This window comes from Oncorhynchus gorbuscha, linkage group LG21, assembly GCF_021184085.1.
Source record: "Oncorhynchus gorbuscha isolate QuinsamMale2020 ecotype Even-year linkage group LG21, OgorEven_v1.0, whole genome shotgun sequence".
Taxonomy (NCBI): Eukaryota; Metazoa; Chordata; class Actinopteri; order Salmoniformes; family Salmonidae; genus Oncorhynchus; species Oncorhynchus gorbuscha.
In genome coordinates, this window is record NC_060193.1 from 45,473,246 (window position 1) to 45,486,146 (window position 12,901).

Below are 12,901 nucleotides of genomic sequence, written 5' to 3' on the forward strand. Positions count from 1 at the left end.
TTGTAGCTATCTGTGACAGTATTTAGCAGAGTAGTTCAGAGAGCTTTAAAATAGTACAGCGCAGTAGCTGTTTTTACATTAGTACAGTAACCATCTTTAAAATAATACAGCATAGTAACTATTTACATTAGTACAGTAACCATCTTTAAAATAGTACAGCGTAGTAACTATTTACATTAGTACAGTAACCATCTTTAAAATAATACAGCGTAGTAACTATTTACATTAGTACAGTAACCATCTTTAAAATAATACAGCGTAGTAACTATTTACATTAGTACAGTAACCATCTTTAAAATAGTACAGCGTAGTAACTAATTACATTAGTACAGTAACCATCTTTAAAATAGTACAGCATAGTAACTATTTACATTAGTACAGTAACCATCTTTAAAATAGTACAGCGCAATAACTGTTTACATTAGTACAGTAACCATCTTTAAAATAGTACAGCGTACAGCTGTTTATATTAGTACAGTAACCATCTTTAACCTCTTGATTCTAGCCATCCCGGATCCAGGATCGTGAATACAGCCTCAAGCTCATTACCATAACGCAACGTTAACTATTCATGAAAATCGCAAATGAAATTAAATAAATATATTAGCTCTCAAGCTTAGCCTTTTGTTAACAACACTGTCATCTCAGATTTTCAAAATATGCTTTTCAACCATAGCAAAACAAGCATTTGTGTAACAGTATTGATAGCTAGCGTAGCATTTAGCGTTAGCATTCAGCGTAGCATTCAGCGGGCAACATTTTCACAAATAGTACAGTAACTATCTTTAAAATAGTACAGCGCAATAACTAATTACATTAGTACAGTAACCATCTTTAAAATAGTACAGCATAGTAACTATTTACATTAGTACAGTAACAGTACAGTAACCAACCAACCATAGTCACAAAGTGCATGGGTATGCACTCAACCACGCAACCATATATTTACAACAGTACAATACCGTTTACTGTTACAGTATTCAGGACAGTAGCCATCTATCCCTAGTGCACTCAGCCACAGAGTCACAGCCAGAAGTAGGGAGGTTAGAGAATGCAGGTGGTGGCCCGCCCCGACGGAGTCGGTCATCTGTACACTGGAGTTGAGGAGCTCCTATTCTGATGTTTATATTGCTTGTTGGCTGCCACCACTCTCTCCATTATGCCAAACAGGAAGTGTTTGTGTTCAGTAAGCGGGCGGCAGGTAGGCACTCCCCTTGTTCTACGGAGTCAAAAGCACTTTCTGTTTCCTAGGCGCCCCGGGCATTGTGTGTGTCACAGGCTTCTGCCGCTGCTGTGGTGTCATCAACACGTGGCGCGGCACACAAATAGGCCTGGTGTTAATGTTTGATGGCTGACATGTCTCTCCTTTGGTTCCACTACACTGCACTCTCTCTCAGTGAAATCTCTCATCGCTCCCCTGTTCATTCATTTAGACAGGTGTGATGTATTGGCACTTGCCGTCAAGCTACAGTATGGCTAACGTCATAGTGGATTTTCTCATATCTGGGCTGTTGATTTCTGGGGCTAAGTACGTAGAATTGTCGGCAAGCACTGGGTTGATTATGAGCATTCCAGAGTCCAGTTGATCTCCATGTTGAATGAAAGAGTTGATTGTGTTGAAGAGATGGGATAAAGATGAGGTTCTAACTGAAACCTGTTCTGTTCTGTCCAGAATAGCAACAAGCTGCCGATTCTTCTTCTTCTTCTTCTTCAGAATACCACCGCTACACTATTTGCACCAACGTGTTAATTCATGTTTTATAAGGAGGATCCGGGCCCCCCGGTTTCACCCAGTTGATGTTCAGCCTCTCTTCCACGGGCTCAACGGCTTACGATATTGACAACGACCCAGGACGCAGCAGCGACCAGAAAAACAACATCGCTAACAGAGACGACAACTCTAGATTTCAGGTAGCTAGGGAAACAGCCCCGCTAACTAGGAATACTCTTCCTAGTTGGCGGGAGAGGGAGAGAGGGAGAGGGAGAGAGGAGAGAGAGAGAGAGAGAGAGAGAGAGAGAGAGAGAGAGAGAGAGAGAGAGAGAGAGAGAGAGAGAGAGAGAGAGGACAGACTGACACACTACTGCTCTACTGCTTCCTTGTGGAAATGAGACACAGATCCGTATTCATGAGAGCAACGTTGGGTGTGTGAGAGAGGGTAGCATGTTTTTAACCCCAAGCTGACAGATAGACAGGCACTAGACCCTGTGTAGTGTACTGTACTGTACTGTAATGTACTGTCGTGTAATGTACTCTACTGTAATGTACTGTACTGTAGTGTAATGTACTCTACTGTAATGTACTGTACTGCAGTGTAATGTAATCTACTGTAATGTACTGTAGTGCACTGTACTGTAGTGTATTGTAATATACTGTACACGGAATGCTATGAGAGTTTCTATCATTCAAATCGTTCTACTTGTTTGGACAATGAGTTTCAGGGGATCGCTGCATGCATTGTGAAACAATTGGTATCTCTGTTTCGCCCTCCAGTCGCAGAGACTGTGTTGGGGTCCTGAGAAGTACCATTGGTTGCGTACTGGCTGCCCGGCCTTATAGCCCTGCCGCTGGTGGTATCCAGCTAAAGCCAATGGGAAAGAGGCCACAGAACTCCCACAATGCCTTTGAAGGAAGAAGGCCGATGTCGACCGAGGCAGAAAGCCTTCAATCTCTTTCCAATGCTTCCCCTGGGCTTTTAACCTTTAAACTTCTCCATTTGTCTCCGTCAAAACAGAGCCAAATCGTTCTCATTGAGGAGCAGGGGAACATCGTTTGGTCGCGTATGAATTCAACTATGTTAGAATGCCTTTTAATTGTATCTTAACGGATGAAACAGAGCTGAAAGTTTTTACTATCAAGTTTTTCCTTATTATCTTCACCAAGCAGAAAACGAATGCTGATTTTAGATCCTTTGCTGATACTTCCCAGTAGATGAGTTTATATCATTACCGAGCAGAAGGATTTAGCGTGTCAGTCTGAATCTGTGTCTTGGTCTGAGTCCGGGTTTGAATCTGGGTCTGAACCCCAGCACATTGACCTGATGCCGATAGATGGTGGGTGGGTTGACCTTGTGACCCCTCTATTGTACCCTCTAGCCTCCCCCCAGTCCCCTCTATCAAGTCCTCCTCCAGATCACTATAGACCTGTGTGTTGTTCATTTAAAGCATCATGTCCACACGCTGCTCAGGGCTCAGGGAGTTGTATAGGGGTCAGAGGTCAGGGGTCACGCTGAAAGACTCTAGAGTCTAATCCCTCCCCTGCGTTTGGGTGTTACAACTCAAACTTCATTTTCTCCAGTTGAGCAGTAGCCTACGTCCAATATGACATGTTCATTTAGATTTCTAGTATGTGTTTCTTCGAGCTATATGTGTGTGTGTGTGTGTGTGTGTGTGTGTGTGTGTGTGTGTGTGTGTGTGTGTGTGTGTGTGTGTGTGTGTGTGTGTGTGTGTGTGTGTGTGTGTGTGTGTGTGTGTGTGTGTGTGTGTGTGTGTGTGTGTGTGTGTGTGTGTGTGTGTGTGTGTGTGTGTGTGGTGTTTAACGGTATGTCCATATTGTAGGGCCAGGCTACCTCCCTACTGGTTTGAGCCTGTGATCCAGACTGGACCATGTGGGATGAGGAGGGGGTACTGTGGGTAGAGTACTTCTAGCTAGTTCTACGGTAAGAGCAGACTGAGGCACACACACACACACACACACACACACACACACACACACACACACACACACACACACACACTGGACAGAGTGAGTCTCCAGAGTGATGCTCCAGCTTTAGAGGTGCTGTAGAGATGTCACACCTCTTGGTGACCTTTCGCTCACCCGTACACTAATGCCTTTTCCACGTCTCACACAAGTGGGGGGAAAAACCTGTCCTGCCCTGTCCTTCACTTTTCTCTCTTTCACTCTCTTTGTTTTCTCTCTCTCTTACTCTGTTTTCGCTCTCCCTTTCTCTCCCTCTATTTGTTTTCTCTCTCTCTTACTCTGTTTTCTCTCTCCCTTTCTCTCCCTCTATTTGTTTTCTCTCTGTCTTACTCTGTTTTCTCTCTCCCTCTCTAAAGCATATTCAGTATACTAATAATTCAGAATGCTTTATCTCAGTGTCATTGTAAGGCTTCAGCTCTTTTCATTCCCACATCTCCTCTTTCTCCCTCTATCCCCTCCATTCTCCTCCCTCTATCCCCTCCATTCTCCTCCCTCTATCCCCTCCATTCTCCTCCCTCTATCCCCTCCATTCTCCTCCCTCTATCCCCTCCATGGTCTTCTCCCCTCTCTATACCCTCCATGGTCTTCCTCTCCCTCTATACCCTCCATTCTCCTCCCTCTATACCCTCCATGGTCTTCTCCTCCCTCTATCCCCTCCATGGTCTTCTCCTCCCTCTATCCCCTCCATGGTCTTCTCCTCCCTCTATACCCTCCATGGTCTTCTCCTCCCTCTATACGCTCCATGGTCTTCTCCTCCCTCTATACGCTCCATGGTCTTCTCCTCCCTCTATCCCCTCCATGGTCTTCTCCTCCCCCTATCCCCTCCATAGTCTTCTCCTCCCCCTATCCCCTCCATAGTCTTCTCCTCCCCCTATCCCCTCCATAGTCTTCTCCTCCCCCTATCCCCTCCATAGTCTTCTCCTTCCCCTATCCCCTCCATAGTCTTCTCCTCCCCCTATCCCCTCCATAGTCTTCTCCTCCCCCTATCCCCTCCATGGTCTTCTCCTCCCCCTATCCCCTCCATGGTCTTCTCCTCCCCCTATCCCCTCCATGGTCTTCTCCTCCCCCTATCCCCTCCATGGTCTTCTCCTCCCCCTATCCCCTCCATGGTCTTCTCCTCCCCCTATCCCCTCCATGGTCTTCTCCTCCCCCTATCCCCTCCATAGTCTTCTCCTCCCCCTATCCCCTCCATAGTCTTCTCCTCCCCCTATCCCCTCCATAGTCTTCTCCTCCCCTATCCCCTCCATGGTCTTCTCCTCCCCCTATCCCCTCCATAGTCTTCTCCTCCCCCTATCCCCTCCATAGTCTTCTCCTCCCCCATCCCCTCCATAGTCTTCTCCTCCCCTATCCCCTCCATAGTCTTCTCCTCCCCTATCCCCTCCATAGTCTTCTCCTCCCCTATCCCCTCCATGGTCTTCTCCTCCCCCTATCCCCTCCATGGTCTTCTCCTCCCCCTATCCCCTCCATAGTCTTCTCCTCCCCCTATCCCCTCCATGGTCTTCTCCTCCCCCTATCCCCTCCATAGTCTTCTCCTCCCCCTACCCCCTCCATAGTCTTCTCCTCCCCCTATCCCCTCCATGGTCTTCTCCTCCCCCTATCCCCTCCATGGTCTTCTCCTCCCCCTATCCCCTCCATAGTCTTCTCCTCCCCCTATCCCCTCCATGGTCTTCTCCTCCCCCTATCCCCTCCATGGTCTTCTCCTCCCCCTATCCCCTCCATGGTCTTCTCCTCCCCCTATCCCCTCCATGGTCTTCTCCTCCCCCTATCCCCTCCATGGTCTTCTCCTCCCCCTATCCCCTCCATAGTCTTCTCCTCCCCCTATCCCCTCCATGGTCTTCTCCTCCCCCTATCCCCTCCATGGTCTTCTCCTCCCCCTATCCCCTCCATGGTCTTCTCCTCCCCCTATCCCCTCCATGGTCTTCTCCTCCCCCTATCCCCTCCATGGTCTTCTCCTCCCCCTATCCCCTCCATGGTCTTCTCCTCCCCCTATCCCCTCCATGGTCTTCTCCTCCCTCTATCCCCTCCATGGTCTTCTCCTCCCTCTATCCCCTCCATGGTCTTCTCCTCCCTCTATCCCCTCCATGGTCTTCTCCTCCCTCTATCCCCTCCATGGTCTTCTCCTCCCTCTATCCCCTCCATGGTCTTCTCCTCCCTCTATCCCCTCCATGGTCTTCTCCCTCTATCCCCTCCATTCTCCTCCCTCTATCCCCTCCATTCTCCTCCCTCTATCCCCTCCATGGTCTTCTCCCCTCTCTATACCCTCCATGGTCTTCCTCTCCCTCTATACCCTCCATTCTCCTCCCTCTATACCCTCCATGGTCTTCTCCTCCCTCTATACCCTCCATGGTCTTCTCCTCCCTCTATACCCTCCATGGTCTTCTCCTCCCTCTATACGCTCCATGGTCTTCTCCTCCCTCTATACGCTCCATGGTCTTCTCCTCCCTCTATCCCCTCCATGGTCTTCTCCTCCCCCTATCCCCTCCATAGTCTTCTCCTCCCCCATCCCCTCCATAGTCTTCTCCTCCCCCTATCCCCTCCATAGTCTTCTCCTCCCCCTATCCCCTCCATAGTCTTCTCCTCCCCCTATCCCCTCCATAGTCTTCTCCTCCCCCTATCCCCTCCATGGTCTTCTCCTCCCCCTATCCCCTCCATGGTCTTCTCCTCCCCCTATCCCCTCCATGGTCTTCTCCTCCCCCTATCCCCTCCATGGTCTTCTCCTCCCCCTATCCCCTCCATGGTCTTCTCCTCCCCCTATCCCCTCCATGGTCTTCTCCTCCCCCTATCCCCTCCATAGTCTTCTCCTCCCCCTATCCCCTCCATAGTCTTCTCCTCCCCCTATCCCCTCCATGGTCTTCTCCTCCCCCTATCCCCTCCATGGTCTTCTCCTCCCCCTATCCCCTCCATGGTCTTCTCCTCCCCCTATCCCCTCCATAGTCTTCTCCTCCCCCTATCCCTCCATAGTCTTCTCCTCCCCTATCCCCTCCATAGTCTTCTCCTCCCCTATCCCCTCCATAGTCTTCTCCTCCCCTATCCCCTCCATGGTCTTCTCCTCCCCCTATCCCCTCCATGGTCTTCTCCTCCCCCTATCCCCTCCATGGTCTTCTCCTCCCCCTATCCCCTCCATAGTCTTCTCCCCCTATCCCCTCCATGGTCTTCTCCTCCCCCTATCCCCTCCATAGTCTTCTCCTCCCCCTACCCCCTCCATAGTCTTCTCCTCCCCCTATCCCCTCCATGGTCTTCTCCTCCCCCTATCCCCTCCATGGTCTTCTCCTCCCCCTATCCCCTCCATGGTCTTCTCCTCCCCCTATCCCCTCCATGGTCTTCTCCTCCCCCTATCCCCTCAATGGTCTTCTCCTCCCCCTATCCCCTCCATGGTCTTCTCCTCCCCCTATCCCTCCATGGTCTTCTCCTCCCCCTATCCCCTCCATAGTCTTCTCCTCCCCCTATCCCCTCCATAGTCTTCTCCTCCCCCTATCCCCTCCATGGTCTTCTCCTCCCCCTATCCCCTCCATGGTCTTCTCCTCCCCCTATCCCCTCCATGGTCTTCTCCTCCCCCTATCCCCTCCATGTTCTTCTCCTCCCCCTATCCCATCCATGGTCTTCTCCTCCCCCTATCCCATCCATGGTCTTCTCCTCCCCCTATCCCCTCCATGGTCTTCTCCTCCCCCTATCCCCTCCATGGTCTTCTCCTCCCTCTATCCCCTCCATGGTCTTCTCCTCCCTCTATCCCCTCCATGGTCTTCTCCTCCCTCTATCCCCTCCATGGTCTTCTCCTCCCTCTATCCCCTCCATGGTCTTCTCCTCCCTCTATCCCCTCCATGGTCTTCTCCTCCCCCTATCCCATCCATTCTCCTCCCTCTATCCCCTCCATGGTCTTCTCCTCCCCCTAATCCCCCCATGGTCTTCTCCTCCTTCTGTCCAGGCTAATGTTGTCTGCCTCACTGGATCATCCCCCTCTCATAATGAGCAGTTGCAAACACATCAGTAGTACTTCAAACTAACATGGGCTCAGTCAGAGCAGACATGAGCCATTAGCACAGCTACAGAGAGCGAGATTAGGCAGCAGCATGCACTAGACTAAGCTAAAGAAAGCACCTCGCAATGCCTGCTGGGAAAACCTGGAACGCTGGCAGAACCCACATCAGCCTTTAAAGCCCCCTTTAAACTGTTTAAAGCTTTGATTATCAATGCCATATGATCGGTTTCGTATTTGTGGTGGTGGATAGCGTTTGTTGTTGCGAGTCATATGAATGAGCCTTTTCGAAAATGATGTTTACTGAATTGTTAATGAGCTAGGGGCCTGTCATGCCCGTGTGTTATAAAGCACTCTGACATTCACAGCAGTTCTCTGTAAACACTATTTCAAAGACTTAAGACCTCTCTCTCTCCTCTCTCCTCTCTCCCTTTCTCTCCCCTCTCTCCTTCTCTCTCTCTCTATCTCCCTCTCTCTCTCTCTCCCCTCTATCTCCCTCTCCCTGTTTCGCTCTCACTCGATAGTTGCCCTGAAGACCCAGGCTTGCAAGGGTTTGAAGGCCAACGGTGGTAACCATGACAGCAGCGAGACAACGGGATTGGTGGACGGCTGGATGTCCGAGGGTGAACTCCTATTGCAGGTTGGTGGGCTCCAGGTGCAGGGCACAAACACACGACGAGCAGTGTGACACCCCAGCTTGCGTCTGCCCTACATTCTAGGCACTGAAACTGTGTCCGAATATGTTTCAAATCCTTGCATCAGAATGTTCTATATGGCCACTCATTGTGTCAAGGAGTACTACGAGCTGTCTTTCCACACACACACACACATACACACACATCTATACCCACACCACCACCTGCAGCCCAGGCACAACTGGTCTACTCCTCTCTCCTCCAAACTGACCAGTAGACATAAGAAGACTACTCACTCTGTGAAGCTCATCTCATCTAGCGTGTCTCGCTTCAGATCAGGCCTGGTTTTTATAGAGCACGCTGCCTGCCTGCCTGCCTACCTGCCAGAGGGCATCGCTATATGTCTTAGCATTTCCCCAAACTTGCTGGGCTTCTGTTCTGTCCCTTAAGCATGCCAAGAGCTTGGAGAGAGAGCGCGAGAGAGAGAGAGAGCGAGAGCCTGGAGAGAGAGAGAGCCTGGCGAGAGAGAGCCTGGCGAGAGATAGAGAGAGAGAGAGCTGTCTGGCTGAAGCGTAGCTCAGTTAAGTGAGCAGTGCTTCGATAGAAAGCTTTCCCGGGCAGGCACAGTAAGAGCCTTGACAGAGAGGCAGGTGAGACAGGAGACTGCAGGGCTCTCACACACAGCAGGCACAACACGGCAGACATGGAAAGTCTGTCTTGTAGCGGGAGCGCACCACATGGGGACAAGTATAGATGTATGTAGTCATAGTGTTGTAATTCTATTTCTATGGGGGAAAGTTAAGTACTGCTGGTTTTCACAAACAGACGCCATGTCTTGCTGCATTTAGAGATTGTCAGAGAGAGAGAGAGAGAGAGAGACCACCCACAGGATGAGAGATACTTTTCGCTAACATGCTGACCACTCTCCTGGATGGTTATTGGCAGATTGGGCTCTTTCCTTAACAGGATCTCAGCCTAGAAGGAAAAGGTTGTACCAGGCCTGCTGAGACCAGCTGATTAGTTTGGACTCATTTAGAGTAGCTACAAAAGTTACATGGGGAAACATTCAATGCCCATGCCATAGCCTAGTTTGGTGCCATCATTCACCCCCCCCCCCCCCCCCAGTTCTTAAAGAGACAATGCTCTATTCTGTCCTGCACTTACTGGGGCCTATTTGGCCCTGCACTTAAAGGGACAGTGCTCTATTCTGCCTGATCTTTGGGACTGTATCAACAGTTAACTACTGAGACGAATACCAAAATGTCTTTTTTTGATTGGAATTGTCCTTTAAAAGGGACAGTGCTCTATATTCTGCCCTGCTCTGTGCTGGATGTTCAGTCAGGGGAGATGTGATCTGCTTCATCTACAGCCCCCACTGTTGTGCCATCATGCAGAATCCCACCGTGCCAGAACAGTCAACACAGAATCTCTTAAGACAGGCTGAGCTACAGAGGGAGGGAGGGAGGGAGGGAGGGAGGGAGGGAGGGAGGGAGGGAGGGAGGGAGGGTTAGGAAATGAGGGAAATGGTGTATTTGAGAGAGAAAGAAGAGTAAATGGAGAGAGAGGGGGAAAGAGAGAGAGAGAGAGTGAGAGAGATGGTAAACGAAGGCGAGGTCCTTATTCATGACATTGCTGTTGAGAGGGCCGGAAAGAGAAGGGAGGAGATGGGGGAAGCAGAGGAAAGGGGGGAAGCAGAGGAGATGGGGGAAGCAGAGGAGATGGGGGAAGCAGAGGAGATGGGGGAAGCAGAGGAGAGGGGGTCGGAGGAGAGGGGGTCGGAGGAGAGGAGAGGCTATTTCTGACCAGGGCTGGCTGTCTTGCTATGTTCCATTTCAGACACTTGGCCATGAATTATAGAGTGACTGTGAGGACATCCATTATTGAAAAGGGCGGTAAAATGAGAGCAGAAAGGTGTTATATGATATTCTCCATATAGCCTAATGTACTTTACCAATTTTAGTCCACATCATTCAGGTTACCTTTTCAGTGGATCAAAATATAATTCCATAAGCATTTGAAGTTCACGAAAGGCATGGGAGACGTGAATGCATGAATCAATATCTGTACATACCAAAAAGAAAACAACTGATTGTACAAAAAAGGAATAAACCCTTGTTTGTTCCCTGTGGCCTGCCAGTCTGTTCCAGTGTTTGGTCTGCCAGTCTGTTCCAGTGTTTGGTCTGCCAGTCTGTTCCAGTGTTTGGTCTGCCAGTCTGTTCCAGTGTTTGGTCTGCCAGTCTGTTCCAGTGTTTGGCCTGCCAGTCTGTTCCAGTGTTTGGCCTGCCAGTCTGTTCCAGTGTTTGGCCTGCCAGTCTGTTCCAGTGTTTGGTCTGCCAGTCTGTTCCAGTGTTTGGTCTGCCAGTCTGTTCCAGTGTTTGGTCTGCCAGTCTGTTCCAGTGTTTGGTCTGCCAGTCTGTTCCAGTGTTTGGTCTGCCAGTCTGTTCCAGTGTTTGGTCTGCCAGTCTGTTCCAGTGTTTGGTCTGCCAGTCTGTTCCAGTGTTTGGCCTGCCAGTCTGTTCCAGTGTTTGGCCTGCCAGTCTGTTCCAGTGTTTGGCCTGCCAGTCTGTTCCAGTGTTTGGTCTGCCAGTCTGTTCCAGTGTTTGGCCTGCCAGTCTGTTCCAGTGTTTGGCCTGCCAGTCTGTTCCAGTGTTTGGCCTGCCAGTCTGTTCCAGTGTTTGGCCTGCCAGTCTGTTCCAGTGTTTGGTCTGCCAGTCTGTTCCAGTGTTTGGTCTGCCAGTCTGTTCCAGTGTTTGGTCTGCCAGTCTGTTCCAGTGTTTGGTCTGCCAGTCTGTTCCAGTGTTTGGCCTGCCAGTCTGTTCCAGTGTTTGGCCTGCCAGTCTGTTCCAGTGTTTGGCCTGCCAGTCTGTTCCAGTGTTTGGTCTGCCAGTCTGTTCCAGTGTTTGGTCTGCCAGTCTGTTCCAGTGTTTGGTCTGCCAGTCTGTTCCAGTGTTTGGCCTGCCAGTCTGTTCCAGTGTTTGGTCTGCCAGTCTGTTCCAGTGTTTGGGTCTGCCAGTCTGTTCCAGTGTTTGGTCTGCCAGTCTGTTCCAGTGTTTGGTCTGCCAGTCTGTTCCAGTGTTTGGTCTGCCAGTCTGTTCCAGTGTTTGGGTCTGCCAGTCTGTTCCAGTGTTTGGTCTGCCAGTCTGTTCCAGTGTTTGGTCTGCCAGTCTGTTCCAGTGTTTGGCCTGCCAGTCTGTTCCAGTGTTTGGTCTGCCAGTCTGTTCCAGTGTTTGGTCTGCCAGTCTGTTCCAGTGTTTGGTCTGCCAGTCTGTTCCAGTGTTTGGTCTGCCAGTCTGTTCCAGTGTTTGGCCTGCCAGTCTGTTCCAGTGTTTGGTCTGCCAGTCTGTTCCAGTGTTTGGCCTGCCAGTCTGTTCCAGTGTTTGGGTCTGCCAGTCTGTTCCAGTGTTTGGTCTGCCAGTCTGTTCCAGTGTTTGGCCTGCCAGTCTGTTCCAGTGTTTGGTCTGCCAGTCTGTTCCAGTGTTTGGCCTGCCAGTCTGTTCCAGTGTTTGGCCTGCCAGTCTGTTCCAGTGTTTGGCCTGCCAGTCTGTTCCAGTGTTTGGCCTGCCAGTCTGTTCCAGTGTTTGGTCTGCCAGTCTGTTCCAGTGTTTGGCCTGCCAGTCTGTTCCAGTGTTTGGCATGCCAGTCTGTTCCAGTGTTTGGCCTGCCAGTCTGTTCCAGTGTTTGCTGTCACTGTCAGGGGACATACACCCAGACCAGATAACATACAGGCTGGGAAAACGAACGACTAGCTCTGCCGTGTTGACGACTGGAACAGGCTCTCTCCATCTCTCTTACTCCATCGCTCTCTTTTTCTATCTCCCTTCATCCTTCCTTCCTCTCTCGTGATCTTTTCTCTCTCTCCATTCTCTCACATCCCCTTGCCACTTTGTGTTTCGTTCTGTCTGCCGACGGCCGCTAGAACTACAGCAGGCAGCGTTCTTTCATCCTGGACAAGTGCATGATGTCCTCAGCCCCATTAAATATGAAAAATACATTTTTGATCAAGATGTTTGGTGACTGCCCATGTCCCCAACCCCCCCCCCAAGGGAGATGGCTGTGTGTTCTTCAGCTAGACAGATGAATCTAAATATTTATACAGAGAGCCTGAACACCGCTCTGCTTTCTGAGTGTTTGTGTACAGTGTGGGGGCGTCGGGCCATGGAGATAGAACTAGGAAGTGGAGGACGGGGCTGCTGAAGGAGAGGAGGGTGGACTTATAGATGGCCCGGGGTGGCAGTGGGGGTGGCAGCTTTCTGGATATGTTTTGAGAGAGCGTAGGCCTGCATAATAAAGAGGAAACTATATGAGCCGGCAGCTGCGAGGCTCCCCGGGATCCCATGGATGTCAGGGTTTCAGACAGAACTAGGAGCCTTCAGGTTTAAAGACAGAAATAAAGGCAGGCCTGGACAAGCCGTTTGTGGACACTGAGTTCATTATAGCTTACCCAGACAAAAGCTAAGAAGTACGGTGTACACAGCGCTAACTGGGGGAATATGATGTTGGGTCTGCCAAGTAGAATTTGAGTCATATAGCTATTTAACTTGCTAAAGGGATGGAATCATCCAACCTGATATTATCTGGGTTATGTTTCTCTGG

The 12,901-nt window shown here is 50.2% G+C and overlaps 1 protein-coding gene across 3 annotated transcripts in view; it reads left to right on the forward strand.

Annotated features, from left to right (window-relative positions):
* Positions 1-12,901, forward strand: part of LOC124008216 (aryl hydrocarbon receptor-like) — an 84,698-nt gene that overhangs the window by 23,879 nt on the left and 47,918 nt on the right. For 2 of the 3 annotated variants that reach the window (XM_046319330.1, XM_046319331.1), the window contains exon 4: positions 8,198-8,313. In XM_046319330.1, coding sequence (XP_046175286.1) covers positions 8,198-8,313 — 116 coding nt within the window. Of the gene's footprint in view, positions 1-3,565; positions 3,657-8,197; positions 8,314-12,901 lie in introns of those variants that run through there. The other variant, XM_046319332.1, reaches the window with a different exon arrangement.